Below are 17,384 nucleotides of genomic sequence, written 5' to 3'. Positions count from 1 at the left end.
CTCTGATACAGTGAAGTCTGCACTAAGGCCCATCTGTAGTAGACAACTTCTTGTGCCACACATCCCTTTTAAAGTATCCTCAAGGACTCTTTTGTTTGACTTTTAGTTAAGGAATTCTTCAATTACACAGCTGACTTTTGCGGGTTAGCTTGAGACCAGTTTCATTGTCTATGAAAGGTCAGAAAGCAGAAAGGATTGTATTTTTCTGCAGTAAAGACAACATGATTTATGATACAAAAGTGTTAATTAATTAAGCCAGCCAACAATATTCAACAAGCGGTGAGCTCAGTCTGGCAAGTCCACCACTTGCACAATATCCACTAATGTCAATGGAACATCTCAGTGAGGAGGGGGTGCATGACAGGGTCCTATTCTTTTTAGGTATGTGTTGCACCATGGAGAATTACCTGAAATACATAATTATTTTTCTTTCTGAACAACACACATTTCCAATTAAACATACAATTATTACAACTGCCATTATAAATCAATTCATATTACAAGTGTATTAAAACTGCTGCTCTTTAGTACTGACTCAGAAGGAGACACACAGAGATGAACAGAATCAATAGAAGCACTACCATTTTGGATTATCCTGTAAACAATATGGGTTTCTGAGGAAGTGAAGGAGGCCATGCCCTTTGCTCTGAGGGCTGGAGTTGGAAAGTAATGCCTCTAAATGTAATGACTATGGCAGTGGTAGAGTTTAGGAGAACAATAGTTGGCCCCAAGTCCTACAAACTCTATTGAGCACAATGGTTTTCACAACCCTGGGTAGTCCATATAAATGAATGAGACTAGTTGGGGGAAGACAGCAGGAGAAAGGAAGGAGAATCACTATGTTCAGTACCCAGGTATTTCTGGTGAAATCAGTAAAGCTGCGCTGATCTACATTAGTTAAGGATCTCTGCAGGATTTTGCCCTTTTTTCAGAACCCTAGGAAACTACCAATAGCTAAGTAATGATGGGCAAAGTACAAGCATAAACTTAACCCAAGTTCTAAGCAAAAAACTTATGTGATAGTCAGGATCACACCAGTTCAGAATGACTATCGCCTTCATATAACATGTCAGTTTCATGCTGCTTTCATTAAGTGCTAATTAACTGCATTCAGGTTTACACGTACTTGTTACCAGTATTAGGCAGAGGACAAATGGTTAAATGGACCAGGGGAATATTCCACGCCAACCTCTTTAAAATAGGAATTTATAAAAGTTCAGGTGTTTTTTATTTTTAAAAGTCATTCTGTGGTAGAAAAGGTAGGTATGAGAATGATTTACTAACAGTGCTGCTACACCTATTTTATTAAGGCTTTGTTAACTTTGGTGTAAGAGATGCTACAATGTTTAGCTGTTATTCATTTAAAAAAAAAGTTATGAAGAGGTGCCTGATTCAGCCATTTAACCATTGATTTCTCTGCATTTTTGTTAGAGCTGGAGAAAAGAAAAAAATTCAAAAAACGTTTTTTGAAAGTTTTACCCCTAATTTCAAAAGTTAAAAATTAGCTATATAATTGATCAATTAGAGATGGAAAAGTATGAAAATGTCATTCTATTTCCTTTCATTTTTTCAAGAATTTCAAGTTTCATGCGAATTTCAGAAATTTTGAGCAGCTCTAATTCTATATTGTTCACTGAGATACATTAAAGAGTATCAGTGTTCAGTTATCCCTTTTCTGAGTTTGTCAGACCTCTGGAATTTATAAGTAAAGGTAACCAATCCAATAAACGAGATTGAACAAGGCAAAGGCTGTTGGAAAGAAGATTCGAGAATAGGAGTCGATTTTGGCAACACGGATGTGTATTCTTCCTTCTCTCCAAGAACCTGTGCGGCAGTCTTCAAAACAACAAAAAAAGCTGGTGCAGTCTTTGCCTTCCAGGCATTCATATCCATAATCCTCATCATGCTGTTGGAGGTGATTAATGTTGTTAATTGCTATTAATGTTGATCTAGGACGGACAGCAACTGCAGATGATTTCTAAAGAAAACAATATGTTGGTTACAGTCAGAGAGAAAAAAAAATAACCCTTATGTTTCCCTGGGTGATGTCCAACTATGAACATTTTACAGTACAATACACAGAATTTCATGTTTGAAGAAATCAATTTTGGAAACTTTTCCAGTTTTGAAACATTCTATAATTAACTGATGAGGCAAAAGGATCATGAATATTTTTCACATGGTGCAATGCACAGTAGATTGTTCTGTGAGGCAGGAATACTGAATAATAGGTTACACAGACAAAGATAGGTGATCCCATTTATACAGCACAAAGAACATTTGGGAACACAGTTGCAGCCTGAAACTTGGGTCACAAACTTGTTTACAAGCAGGATAAGAACACTACTACCACGGAAGATGGTGGATTCTCCATCTATTAATGTATTCAGATCAAGCCTGGATGCTTTTCCAGGAGATATGCTTTAGCCAAACAAGTTATTAGGCTCAATACAGTGGTAACTATATGAAAGTTTAATGGCCTTTGTACACAGGAGGTCAGACTAAATGATCTAATGGTCTCTTCTGGAATTAAAGTTGATGAATGGTAGACCCGGGTAGTTGGGAACCAAGAGCCAAATTCTTCCCCAGCAGAACTCCATTAAAGTCAGTGAAATTGAACCAGTGATTAATATGGCACCCTGTGTTAACTGTGTTGAATGGACGTGTGCCATGTGGAAAGGAAACCTTGCTATAACCTGGTAAAATATGTTATGTAGATAATCTCATCAGGTAAGTGATGGAAGTCCTATCACTTGATATTAAATAATAATAAAATAAATAATAAAGTAATAATAATAATAATAATAAATAATGGACTATACAAAGGATGTTCTGTTCTACTGTCCTGAATTTTCTTCTTCCTACTTACACTATTTACTTGACTCTTTTCTCCTTCAACCAGTCTCCTTTTTTATGTTATTTCTTACCTTCAGTCCCCTCGTTCCTTCTCCCATGATTCCTCTATCAACTGTTTCCCTACTCTTCTTTATTCCTGAGTCTATCCTTTTTCCAACCTCAACTCCACACTCATTTGTCCTCTCATTCACTCTCCTTGTTTCTTCCAACCTCAGATTTAATGTCCCCATCCCGCATTTTCAGACAGAAAAAAAATGGCGATCCTTCATATTATCTCTACATAATGCTCATATATGTTCCCTTTCCTCTTCCAGCACTTTGACTGAGCACCTTGGTATACTGAACAGGAATGAGACAGAAAGCAATGGAAAGAAACACATTTAGAAGATAGGCCAAGAGAGCACATATTTGCAACGAAAGCATTTATATAGCTAGCACCTGAAAATATGGAAGAGAACCTCTCTAAAAGATTTGTGAGTGTACATGTGGGGGTGCACTTGGTGGGGGCAAGAAAAAAACTATACAAGATGGCCAATAACAGACATAGGAACCAAAGTCATCTGGGACCTTGCACTTTTGGGGTGCTGTTTCACCACTTACAAGGCTCTGCCTTAAACATTGTGTAGGTCTCCGATTCCTTGCTAAGAGAGTAATTTGTGCCAGTGCATCTTTGCAGCCAGTAGTCTCCCAGAGTTGGTACTGAAGTGGTACAATGGACAGCAGTCACTGGCATTTCCCAAAGCTTCCAGAAATGTTATTTAAATAATGTATTTTAATATTTTATATTAATTTTATCATAGGCACTGACATTCTGCAGAGTCTGCTGTTTCTCATATTTGGACAGGAGCTAATTATTATCCTGTAGGAATTATTGTCTTCAATTTTGTGAAAATACAATACTACCTACATTAGCAATCAACAGTTAGATGTTTCTCATTTCAATTAATATAAAAAGGTTCATTTTTAAATTAGAAAAAAAGTTGCAGTTTAACTTTATTTTTTATTACTACTTTATACCAATAAGTAAAAAGATACAAGGCCTGATTCACTACAGGGCTATCCTGGTTCTACACCAGCCTTACTCCATTGGTTTCACTGGTGTAAAATTCAAGGAACAGTGGTGAGGGCTACATAAAGGGTGCAGTGGGGGGTGAAGTCTCTAAACTTGATGTCATGAAGAAAATAACCAAAACCACTTATTTCAGCTTTTGCTTCTATGCAATGTACAGAAATAAAATGCTTTTTTCAGAAGCATTTTTCTTTTAGCTAGCTATTCATTTAGCAAATAATTCAAAAATATATAAAAGTGTTAAGCAGCAGAAGCACAATACCTTTCCACATTCAATAATCCCGTTCATTAATTATGGCCTAGCAGCACCTCAGTAAGACAGTTAAATCATATTATACCCGCATTATAAAAGGGAAAATTGAGGCCCAGAGCTGTCAAGTCATTTATCCAAGATGGCACAGCTATTCGGTGCCAGAGGTGTCCTGACTATTTGTGTAGAAAGATACCCAAGAATCTTGAAACTACTCAAAGCAAGGGTCTCTGATGCTCCACTGAGCGGATCTAATTCTATCCAGTAAGGCAGTGGTTCCCAAACTTGTTCCGCTGCTTGTGCAGGGAAAGCCCCTGGCAGGCTGGGCCAGTTTGTTTACCTGCTGTGTCCACAGGTTCAGCTGATCACGGCTCCCACTGGCCATGGTTCACTTCTCCAGGCCAATGGGGGCTGCGGAAAGGGCAGCCAGTATGTCCCTCAGCCCACGCCACTTCCAGCAGCTGCCATTGGCCTGGAGCAGTGAACTGCAGTCACTGGGAGCCGCGATCAGCCGAACCTGCAGATGCAGGAGGTAAACAAACCGGCTCGGCCGGCCAGGGGCTTTCCCCGCACAAGTGGAGGAACAAGTTTGGGAACCACTGCAGTAAGGGAACACACACATAACTTACCCAAACAATTACAGTATGTAATGGCTTGATGCCTAAAAATTAAAAAAAGAATAAAAGGGTATCTGAGGCATGTCTAGGTCCTTTGCTCCTAGATTTTCTCCTCATAAAGATCAAATTTTGACGGAGAAGAGGTTATGGTGTAAGCATATCAGTAAGTGAAAGATGGAACAGTAGAAAAAGAAGCATATGCATTTAAGAGAGTATGTCCCACTGTTAGGAACAAGGTACAGTTTAATCTGTGTCTAGTTTGGAAGACATAATGGCAGCACATGTCCACCAGGGTAAGCGCCATTTACAAAAAATATTGTGGACAACCTAAAATGCTCCTTTTACTCCAGTATATGACTGAGACAACCACAGAAAAGGGCACAACATGTGGAAGAATAACGCTATACAACCACTACTGGTCTCTCTCTCCTTAGGCCAGCAAAGAGTTGAGAATGCTGCAGATGTGATGTCCTCATACTCAATCAGGAGATGGAGAAGAAATGAGAAAGACCTGAGTCACACAATAGTGATCAGTCTAGTCATGAGGAGAATTAGTGGAATGTTCCACAGAGGGACTCAGAGAAGTCAATGACAATGACTGGAATGTTCCATAGCACAGAGTTTCAGAGGAGGGAGAATCATTGGTGAAAAAAAAAAAAAAAAGAAAAAAAAGTATGAGGGGAAAAAAGAAATAATGGAAAGAGGAGAAAGAAAAGAGCAGAAAAGCTCAGAATAAAAGAAAAAACCTTAAAAATAAAAAAGTAAACATTAAAATCTAAAGGTCAGGAAAGGCCAGATCCTCAGCTGCTGTAAATCAGCACATACGTTTCCCAAACCTGAAGAAGACTCTTCTTGACTCTCTCATCAACAGAAGTTGGTCTAATAAAAGATATCATCTCACCCACCTTGTCTCACTAATCCTAGGACTGATACGGTTAGAACAACACTGCATAAACCTTGCCTCTTGAAATGTCCCTGCTGTATCTTTTGTGTAATCAGCATCCATGTGACACATAACAAGGACTTTTAAATATGGAACACTGTAACTTAGCCTATTTCCCACATCCTGGGAAATTTTTAACTTAAGGAATATTCTACTTTCAGAAAGCTATTTACTATTCCAGTGTTGCTAAGACAATAACTCTTCATTCAAACTCCTTTATTCATGGAAATATGTTTTCATCTCCATATATTGTAGTAATCTTGCTGTTGTGAGAATATACAGAAGAGATGTAAACTTTTGCTTATTTATATGACATGGTTATATCTTTATATACTGCATAATGATATGTTGCATATTAATATTTTATTATGTTTACCCTTTTGGGATTATTAAAAGTGTAGTATGTTCACTGAAGGGAAAAAGTAACCCCTTTTTATAATAACTTGGATAACTTTTCTCTGAGCATGAAAATTAACTTAGCCCTAAACTTAGCCCTACAGCTATCACTGAAAGGGCTATGTGAATACTAACAAATGAAGTAAAATGCTGTTGATTAATTCATCTCCTGCCTCTACATGTTAGTAAGTATTCCACAGAATAAACGCAGTTCTAATCAGCTGCAGAATCTCACCCTTTGATAAAATGCTATGTTATCAACTTCTTCTTGGAGTAAACTCCAGGAGTAATGAGCTCTTGCTAAATGCCCAGCTGGAAATAGGAGACTGCTACAAGCAATCTTTCCAGAAGAAGTGTGAATGAAACCTTTTCATAAAGAATTAAACTGATTTTTAATTAAATTGATTTTAAAATAGTATACCCATAATCAGAAGGAAAAAAAGAAATTAATATAGAACTTGAAGAAAGGCAGTTGAAAAAAACATCAGGGTTTGTAACTATATGGCCTCTCTGTAATTAAATAGCTTGCTAGTTTAATTTTTCTATTTGGAATTAGAAATCTCACTGCATTTAAACAACGTCAGTGAGCAAAATTGATTTTTCATTAGACTGGTATATTTTATAACTAAATACATTAAATTAAAAACAGTACTCTATTTTCAGATTAATCACTTGGCAAATGTGAGCTCTCTGATATTTTTAGTTTGCTATAAACATGTTTGAAGAAATCTGGATGAACAGATGGGTGCATTTCTCAGACCTTAAGAAACAAAGCACATTTATAAAGGAAAACACATAATTAAACAGTGTTCTAGATATTGTATCATTGGTTTTCATCTTAGATAAATCTCTAGCTACAGATTCAGTAATTGATTCTATGTATGCCTCACCGATACTGTATATTTTATATTGCTTTAGGTGCTGTAAGTCTTGTACCATTTGGCAGAATATTACACAAATGCTTAGTTTATGAAAGAAAATTCTGTAGTCAGGAATTCTATATTAATGCACCTCCATTACTTTAATGGACGTTGTCAGCCACTATTTCAAAAAAGATGTTTAGATATTTTGACTCTGATATTAGAAGACATTTAATACTAATAAAAGATCACATGAAAAAATATTTAAAATTAACCAACTCTCTTTTCCACAGGCTGGGAAAGAAGAGAGATTCTTATTATTTCTATTATTAAAATACATGAGATGCATTCAGCTCCACTGGTGATGTAGGCAGATTAGCTAAGTTAAAGTGAAGGGCAGTTTCTCCTCCTCTCTCTGGCTTGGGTAGGCAGCACTCCCCCGCTGCTCCCTTTCCTCCTTGGGACATTGAGAGCTTCCCCTCCTGCTTCAGTCTACCATGACCAGTAGACACATACTGCAGTGTCCTCCCTGGAGCCATGCCCTAAAAATGAAGCTCAGACACACCATCACCGGCAGCTTCTATCTTTGTCACCCCCTCCCATCAATTAGGCTTAGGCTTCCCTTCCATCTGTGACTGTATGTCCTCCAACCAGTTGGACTGAAGAGATTCCAAGCCTTCCTCTCCCCTGCTGCTGCCATGGCTCCTTGATTGGGCAGGACTGCCCTAGAATCATGGGGCTGCAAAGGTGACTTAAAATTACTTCCCCTGGCCCCCGCCCGCCACACAGACTCCATCCTAGACCTATCCCAAACATAGTTCAGCCAGAATAGAGACCTGATCTCAACAGCAATGTTCACCTTTGCTACCTACAAACTTTTTCTTTGATCCGGTCATGAAAGGACGCTCTGTCATTCTCTGATTTTCTCAGGCTGGGGGGAAAAAGGAGGAGGTGTTAGTCACCCATGCAGTGGTATTGGCACCAAGCTGTACCTTCTTATAATTTAAGGATTTGGGAGGGAGTTTTGCAGCAAGACAGTTTTGGGGCATTTTCCTGCAGGGTTCCCAAAGAAAGTGGTGACCAAGCTTAAATTATTATGAAACAAAGCTATTTCAGTTTGTGTTTCAATGCATAAGATATTCAATGCTTTTACCTCAATGTTTTGTCAATATAAAGTTTAGTTTCAAGTATTTTTCTTATTTGCTAGTATTAGATTCTTTGGAAAATATACTGAACAGGTTTTATATATTAGAACAACGGTTCATTAAAATAGACTAATATTTGTTCCTTCACTTCTGCTGTGTGGAGCCTCATACTCAACAAATCTCAGACTTTAATACCAGGGTGTTGATTCAATTAAAAAAAATCCGTAAATGAGGCTATGGAATTTGCTTTTCATGAAAGCAAGGAATAAAGAATTTGGTGTGATGTTGGATATAATGTTTTCTATGCACGTGTCCAAAGACAGTAATGCCAGTCCAAGCGAAGCCTCATAACCTCAATCCAGCTACACCATCTCTGCTGCTACAGTACTGTTCTCTGATCCTATGTCTGGATGTGTTAGCATGGACCCTACATGCATACTGAATCTTCAGTGGGATTCATCACTCTGTGGGTTACTGGGTCTGCACTAGTGGATCCTGATGAATCATAGAATATCAGGGTTGGAAGGGACCATAGAAGGTCATCTAGTCCAACCCCCTGCTCAAGGCAAGACTGATCCCCAACTATTTTTTTTGCCCCTGATCCCTAAATGGCCCCCTCAAGCATTGAACTCACAATGCTGGGTTTAGCAGGCCAATGTTCAAACCACTGAGCTATCCCTCCCCCCTAAGTATTGGGGCTTTGGGTTTCTCCTTTGAAGCCATGGAAAATGATGTTCAACTGCTTTTTGGCTTAATTTATATCCATTAGAGAGGAGGATGAGCCTAAATTCATGTTCATTGTGCAATTATCAGGAAATGAATCCAAGAGTGAAAGGCTGACATGTTAGCTACCTTTGACTGAGCCTCGCAGTTTGCCAGATAGTCTGTTAAATGTTCCTTTTAGATTGCAAGCTTATTGGGGCTGGGACCATGATTTTGTTCTGTGTTCATACAGAACCTAACCCAACGGGTTCCTGGTCCATGACTAGGCTCCCAGATGTTATGGTCATACAAACAACAACAAATACAAAAATAACTTTTTGTAAAAAATAAAATAGAGACATTACAGCTAAGCAGGCTTTTCCCAAATTGCTTAAACTTACAGCTGGCTTGTGTTTTGATGACTTCTCTTTCTCTTTGTTCCCTTTTTTGTTGCTGGTGAAGTAATGCAAGGTGCCATATTCCATCAAGGCAGCAAACACAAAAATGAAGCAAACTGAAACAAAAAGGTCCATTGCTGTCACATACGAAACCTTGGGGAGAGATTTCCTAGCAATTGTACTTAGTGTTGTCATAGTCAATACTGTAGTAATACCTGTTCAAAAACAGAAACAAAGGGAGCTATTTCAATAAGTGATCCTACAGACAGATTTAGTTGTGAAGCATTTAATTTATTCCCTTTAGTACCAAAGCAATCAAACTGGCACAGTGCTCCTCAATGCTACAATCAAATCTGAGCAAACTGACTCTTCCACCTACACAGAGCCTACTGACTTTCATGAGGCTTCGCATGAGCGCAAATATATGTGCCAGCACAAGAGTCCATCCCCATGGATCCAATGGCAGGACTGGGGCCATAGAGAGCTAGATTATTTTAGCTTCTATTCAAATCCTCTCTGTTCTTCCCACACACTGCAGTGTTAAATAAATTGTAAAGGTCTGAAATTTTCAACTTTTTATACAGCGTAATGTTATTCAGACTTTACATATTTTAAAAATGTGAATAAGGAACAAATGTAAATATCTAAGGAAAAGGTGCACTACTTAACCATTAATTCTTCCAAAAAACCCAGAAGAAAGCATTAAGTGGATGAAAAGTAATGGCCTTTGATATACAGGAGGTCAGACTGAATGATCTAATGATCCCTTCTGGTCTTCAAGTCTATGAAAGTTCTAACTCATAGAAGAGGTATTCCACCTAAGACTCACTGCACAGCCTTTGACATATGAGCCAATCACACAGAAGAGCTGGTTTTAGTAACTATATATTCAGAATCCATATCAAATCACACTTCATTGATGTAATGCAACAATTTTGTATTATATTTTCTGCTTCATGAGGATTAACTTTAGAATACAAGGGCTACTCCAATTTCATATCGGCACACCTGACAATGCAGATAAATATCTAGTGGGATTTTCAAAAATGCCTACCTCCCAGCAGGTCTTTTTTTTTAAATCCATTGTGTGCCCATGTGCATCTTTAGGCCTATATGCATCTTTAGGTGCCTTCAAAACTCTTAACCACTGGTTCTTTGGAAAGGCACAATTTCCACCAAAGTTCTGCCATACATGTGGGTGGTGTGAGCAGTCAGCTCCATCCATTAGCAAGTCCCCATCTTCAATGCACCGTTCCCACTGCAGCAGCCAGTGGGGAAGGATGGGCATGGCCCTGTATCCTCCCCACTACTCTATTTTCAGAGTCCTGTTCCATAGAGGAAGAGGTAGCAGTTGAAAACATTTCCAGTGTTCCTCACAATGAAAGCAGTACAGACATTGCTATTGTGAAGCTATGGAATAGCAGCTCACAAATGGAAGTGAGGTGGGAAGAAAAGGTGTCTGGATTGCTCCTCTGCCCCCATGAATGCAACAGAGTTTCCTCAGAGTCCAGCCCTTTAATGATAGAAATAAATGTTTGTCAAATAGAGTTAAAATGTGGTTGAACTCAGAAGAGTGACTCTAAAAATAACAGCATAGTGGGGTATTCTGGTTTTGTGTTTCCCTCCCATAATGATTTCATATCAAATTAGCTCCACCACCACCACCACCACACCACTCCATCTGCCAGTCAGCAAAATAATCCTAGGATCTGACAGTCAACCAGGGTTCTTTACTGCTTACCCATCAGTCAACAGTAACTAACCCAACTGGCGTGTGTTACAGGTGCAGTACTATAAACCTCTATAACATACCTGAAACACATTTAAGTTGGAACAGGGTTACTGTTGCTGATATGAGAGCCGGAAAAAAAAAATAGCTTTACTGTCATATCCTAGGGTAAGTTTTCAGGGCTGGCAGTTTAGAAGAAACAACTTGTAAAGTGAAGAAATTGAATATGAAGTTGGCAAGAGACAATGAATTGGGAACATAGGATGCCATATTTACATTCTCTTTTCAGACTGTACCCACATTGAGATTTAAATACTATACTTTAGAGGTAATTTATATAGATTCTAAACATCATGAGACATGTCAAATAATTAGGTTTTAAACTCTATTCACTAAAATTTTATGTAACTTTTTGTTAATTAAATAGCATAGAACTAAGTGAACAAATTCATCATTTTTAAAAAAAATCTAGATCTTCCTGTGTTCTTCCTGTAGATTAATGCTGTCAGTAAATTCCTATTACTCATACTCCAGTATGTAAATAGTAGTATATTGAACAATGATATCTCTTTGTAACCAAATTTGCAAGTGTTCTCCTACAGACTGAAAGTGTTTATTCTGATAAATCAGTACTTTTCAAGAGAGCATAAATAACTGCAACATGTTAACAAGAGTAAATATGGTTTCTTTAATACCACTAAAATTAGAAACTGTTTTAGCTACTACTATTCTTAAACTGATTTAATTAAATGAGCTGGGATGAGTGCCTTAACCAAATGTTAAAATAGAACCAATATTGAAAGGGAAATAGCAGAAATGGGGCTTAATTCTGCTCTCACATAGGTTTAACTCCATCATTAATTTCAGTTGAGTTACTCCCAATTTTTCCAAGTGTGAGAGGAGAATCAGGCACATGTAGATAGGAACAACTGTTACGTTTAAGGATCCTTCCCCTTCTGCATACAGAAACGGGTGACTTGCTCACTGAGAAAGGAGCCAGAGAACAGAAAACTTGTGGTCCCAAACCAATAAAGACACAGATATGTTAAACATTGGGATTAGTTAATCTTCCTGGATTAATTTCCCCTGTATTCTGCAACTCTCACTGCAGCAAAATCATGCCTCTCAGTCTATTCATTGACCATGCTGCCATCATACTGGATGATGAGAAGAGCATATATAGAAAACTCTTCTTTGTGCACAGCTGCAGATCCACGGGGTCTGGATCAAGATTTCCTGAGGATTTTCAGCCTCTGCTGTGGTATCCCCTGGTGCAAGCCCAGAATCATAATTTTAAAGTCATGGATATTTTTGATTAGTTTCTTTCGCTCTGAAGATTTTTATGCATGGGTGTCATAAACAGATAGTTAAGGGTTAATGTCTCTTTTACCTGTAAAGGGTTAACAAACAGGGAACCAAACACATGACCAGGGGACCAATCAGGAGACAAGATACTTTCAAATCTCGGTGGAGGGAAGCCTTTGTTTGTGTTTTTTGGGTTTTGCTTTGTTCTCTCTGGGCTCTGAGAGTGACCACACGTACCTACAGGCTCTCTAATCTTCTATTCCAATTTAGTAAGTACAAAAGGTAGAAAGGCGGTTTAGTCTTTTTAATTGTTTTTGCTTTATTTGCAAATGTGTATCTGGCTGGTAGGGGTCTAATGTGTATTTGGCTAAAAGTATTTTAAATTGTATTTTTGCTGGAGGAGGCTTTTTTCTCCAGTTTCTATAAGCTGACAGACCCTGTAATATTCCATCTTGAATTTACAGTGATTTTCTTTATTCTTTTTTTCTTTTATTAAAAGTTTTGCTTTTAAGACCTGTCTGATTTTTCCCCTTGTTGAGGCTCAAGGGAATTGAGTCTGTACTTAACAGGGAAGGAGAAGGGAGGGGGAGAGAAAGGGGGGGGGACCCACCTAATTTCTCTGTGTTGTGATTCAAGGAGTTTGAATCATGGTGATCTCCTAGTGTACCCAGGGCAGGAAAGATCTGGGAGGAAGAAAGGAGAAGGGGGAATCCCTTTGTTTAGATTCACGGAGCTTGAATCTGTATATCTCTCAAGGAGCCCAGGGAGGGAACACCTGGAGGGGAGAAGGGGGAAGGGAAATAGTTTGTTCCCCTTTGTTGTGAGACTCAAGGAATTTGGGTCTTGGGGTCCCCACGGAAGGTTTTGGGGGAGACCAGAGTTTATCAGGCACTCTACTCTAAGTACTGATTGGTGGCAGCACTACAGGATCTAAGCTGGTAATTAAGCTTAGGGGAATTCATGCTAGTACCCATATTTTGGATGCTAAGGTTCAGAATTGGGAATTATACTATGACAATGGGGAACATACATACCTAATGATGTCCTTGCAGGTACAGCATCTTTATTAATCCAAAACGAGACCCATGAAAGAACAACTGTTAGTATACAAGGAATGTATGTCTGAATAGTAAAGTATCCCATGCGTCTGCTCAGATCAAAGAAGATTGTCATGATAATATAGTCCCCTACGAGGAAAAAGCCCACAATTCTAATTAGACATTGCAAGTGGTTTTCTATCCCATAATTTTTGGTATTCTTGTTCCAAATACTTACCATGTTGTAAAATTTACAGTGGGAAACATAATGTACTTTCCTTTTAAACAAAGCTGCCAAAGGACTTTTATCCATTAAAACAGGTCAGCTGCAATTCTGTTTTGCCCTAGACATTAGCAGCACACATAACAACTAAATGGTTCCTTGCACAATTTAGGCAAAGAATGAAAGTGCATAGGCTGCTAATCCTTTAAATGCATGCAAGAAAACATCAGATTTTTCCTTACCAGACAGAGTATGAGAAATTTCAGTTGTATTTCGTAACCCTACAAATGCAAACTGGTATAATCTCCAGTATTTGGGATCTGCGACTTCAACAGAGGTTTTCTTCCATTTGTATTCAATTTCATTTCTGGGGTATCCATCTAGAACAAAGTAGAGTAAACCAAGTATTCATTCACAGTACATAGCAAAGAATGCTTTCACTTGTGATTTCTGAAATTTTAGATACAACCCAAATAAGTGGGTCAGAAAACAACTGCTCCATAACATACCTGATAAACTATTAAGCTTTAGCCTGCAAATGTCTCAGTTTTAAGTGTGGCTAAATGTACTACCAACAAAAATGATAGAGAAGACAGACATTTAAGGAAAATATATATCTCAAATTAATAATGCAATATTTAAATATGAAAAAAATTAACTTGTAGTGATTCCGTTTCTTTAGATTAATAGTTTAATGTAATACAACAGAGGGGGCATAATTTGAGAAGCATATTTAAAGCTTAAATATGGTAGCTACTTTTATTTATTTCATACTTAATTTGTTTTAAAAGGTATAAATGCTTTTGGAAACTTATTTCCCTTTCCATGCTGAATATTTGGTGACTGATTCAGAACTGCATTAATCCAGTTTTAGGTGCACTAGGAGAATACAATCTTTCAGAAGACAGAGGTAATGTCTACACTATAACTGCTACAGTGGCACAGCTGCAGCTGCGTAGGTAATTGCTACAACATCAGAAGGGTTTATCCACTTCTGTAACAAATCTACCCAATCCTCCCTCAGGTGGCAGTAGTTAGGTCACAAAAGTTTAGGTCACCTTAACTACATCTCTCAGGGGTGTGACTTTTTCATACCCCTGAGCAGCATAGCTAGGTCAACCTAAATTTTAGATGTAGACCAGACCTGAGCTGTGAAAGCATGTTTAGTTGAAGTATATAAGAAGCAAACATTAAGCAATAATATTCATTTAAGAAGAATCACTGTAGTTACATTCATCTCCTATTACACTGTACATTAAGGAATAAATTGTTTAGATGTGTTCAGTGTTTTATTTTACCAGTGGTAGCACAATGTCCTTGGGAACAAATTAATTTTACATGCTTAATACTAAAGAGGATAATCCTGTAAATTAGTAATTCTTTTACTCATATATACTAGTCCCACTGAAAGCAATATGTGAATGTGTAAGATATCATTCCTCTGGAGTTAGAGGCCCGTAGCTGGCTGGCTGATTTGCTCCACCTGCTCCACCTAATAACATACTGGAACTTACTTCTCTGACCCTAATAAAAGAAAGCAGCAGGAAATGGAGAAGTGGGACTGCAGCACACACCAAAAAGCTGAGGGGCTGGGGCAGTGTTCCCAACAGACTGCTACTAGAGCTACTGTGGAGAGAAATTGCTCCAAATGGACAGAAGGGAGAGTCTGAGGCAAGAGCAAGAAAATTTTAGTTACTGGAGTTACTGGCACGAAGGGACTGCTCGGCCTGCACAGACTTTTGAGGGAAGAGTCTGCAAGGTTTTACTTTTGTTTTCTAAGAAGGCTTAGATAAAATGACTAACCATGCTGGAAACTGCTTCCCAGGATTCCCTGGGAGATCTCAGACAGTATTAACCTAGGAGTGAGTGACTCATCAAGAGCAATGCTGGTAGGAGGAGGGTGCTTTAAGATGGCCTCAATCTGTTTGCAAGTGATGCCCAAACAGGGGCCTGACCTGAACCCCTTCCAACAAGAAAGGATATGGAGAAGATACTCCAAATAATGGTGAATCAACAGCATGCAGAGAACTAAAGGAAATTCTAGACGGCACTTCTGCCACCCAACAATGTCTGCAGGAAGCCCAGCTGGCAGAGCATGAGCGGAACAGAGAGTTCCAAGTTGAAGTGGCCTGGCTGCTCTCACAGTGGCTGCTGGTAGATGGGAACAGCCCCAGAGGGGTGGCCTACACCAGGGCGTCACCAAGTTTCACCTTGATGAGCAGCAGTGATAACCCGGAGACTTACCTTAACTGCCTTCAAGTGCATTGCCCCTACAGCAAGCTGAAAGAGGAGATCCTGGGTGGCCCATCTGACCCTGCACCTCACCAGAGAGGCCGAAGCAGCTTATTGGGCCCTGAGTGTGAACAAGGCACAATTCTATCTGATACTAAAGGCAATGTTGTGGGCTGCCTCTGTCTCTCTCCAGAGGCTTATCAAAAGAAATTTCAGCCAGAGCCATTCCTTAAGGGAGCATGACCCTAGGCTAGTAGTTCCACAGCTTTAGGACTCCGCTACCTCATGGCTAACCCCAGAGACCAAGACTGTGGCAGAACTTATGGACAATACTGTCCTACAACAAACCTGAACATTCTCCCCATAGTGTTCAAAGCTGAGTTTGAGTTTTACCTGACATTCATTCAGAAGTCACTAGAGACAATTGAGAAGTCTTTGGAAGCCAAATTGCCCAGGATAGGAAATACAGTCTCCCTGAGGGCTGGCCACACTTAGGACAGTGTCAAGGGACAATAACCTGCCAAACCAGCAAGGGTCATAGTACTGGTCCACCCTGAGCAAATGAAACTTTACCCTCATCACAGGAACATCAGGAACAGAGGATCCAAAGTCCCAGACTTTCAAGGGACCACCACCACCACCCTCCCATGCAGGGCCAGCGGTATGTTATCGTTATGGACAACTTGGATAGAGCCAATGGGAATGCCTTGTGATGGAATATGACTATTTAGGATGTTTCTTTGGCCAAGCAGGTGAGAATCCAAATCAACCATTAGGACTGACCCGAAGGCTTTTCATGGTCCCTGTAAAAATAGGGACAAACAGAGTGGAGGGATTGACAGACTTGGGGTGTGGACAAAATCTACTTCAAAGGGACTTAGTCTCACCCAAAGCCCAGGATCCAGAGTGGTCCATCTGAATTTCCTACATTCACAAAGAAATCCGTACATACTCAATGGCCTCAGTTGTTTTGCAGTTAGCAGATCAGGTAGAGCACTTCCAGGTAGAGTGGTGATCACCTACCCTGGACAGTGATCCTGGGATATGACTGGAAATGTCTTCTTCCAGGAGAGTCAGTTCCCTTCAACCAGACCCCCTACCTCAAGAAAAGACCCCTTCTGAAGATGCTAGGACCTATTGCACATTGTTCAATCCAATCTTTTTGGAAGTCTCATGAAGGTCCCAGAGCACACACAGACATTCAAGGAAGTTTTGGGATCAAGCACAAGCCTAAGCCTGTCCTGGAGTTGACTCCATGGAGCATGGAGAAGGACCTTCCCAAAGGGTAAACTCTCTGAGGGGAACATCCCAACAGTCTGTATGTTATCACTTATCCATGGACACTGCAGATCCCATTCCCATCTTAGACTACAGTGTCTTGAGTGACACCTTTTGATGTTGTGGCAGCTCAGCATGATGACCAAACACTACAGGAAGCTTTCAGACAAATTACTGCTGCCAACAGGATGGTTACATTTGAGCAGTTTCCCTGATTTGAATTATGGGATGAGATTCTGAATTGAGTAGAGAGACCCCCATAAACTAAAGAACCCAGAGATCCACTCCTAGTCCACAAATCTGCCAAGCAGGAGTTCCTATGGCTAGTCCATACTCTTCCCATG

The 17,384-nt window shown here is 39.4% G+C and overlaps 1 protein-coding gene across 2 annotated transcripts in view; it reads right to left on the bottom strand.

Annotated features, from left to right (window-relative positions):
- Window positions 1-526: 526 nt before the first annotated feature.
- Window positions 527-17,384, bottom strand: part of GABRG1 (gamma-aminobutyric acid type A receptor subunit gamma1) — a 67,955-nt gene continuing 51,097 nt past the window's right edge. The window contains exons 6-9 of one of the 2 annotated variants that reach the window (XM_050947808.1): window positions 13,773-13,910; window positions 13,305-13,457; window positions 9,240-9,451; window positions 527-1,978 (exon numbers count right to left, since the gene is read on the bottom strand). In XM_050947808.1, coding sequence (XP_050803765.1) covers window positions 1,700-1,978; window positions 9,240-9,451; window positions 13,305-13,457; window positions 13,773-13,910 — 782 coding nt within the window. In that variant the 3' untranslated portion in view covers window positions 527-1,699. The remainder of the gene's footprint in view (window positions 1,979-9,239; window positions 9,452-13,304; window positions 13,458-13,772; window positions 13,911-17,384) is intronic. The other variant, XM_050947810.1, reaches the window with a different exon arrangement.

This window comes from Gopherus flavomarginatus, chromosome 3 (assembly GCF_025201925.1).
Source record: "Gopherus flavomarginatus isolate rGopFla2 chromosome 3, rGopFla2.mat.asm, whole genome shotgun sequence".
NCBI lineage: Eukaryota > Metazoa > Chordata > Testudines > Testudinidae > Gopherus > Gopherus flavomarginatus.
This window is presented reverse-complemented; position numbering and strand designations above follow the sequence as displayed.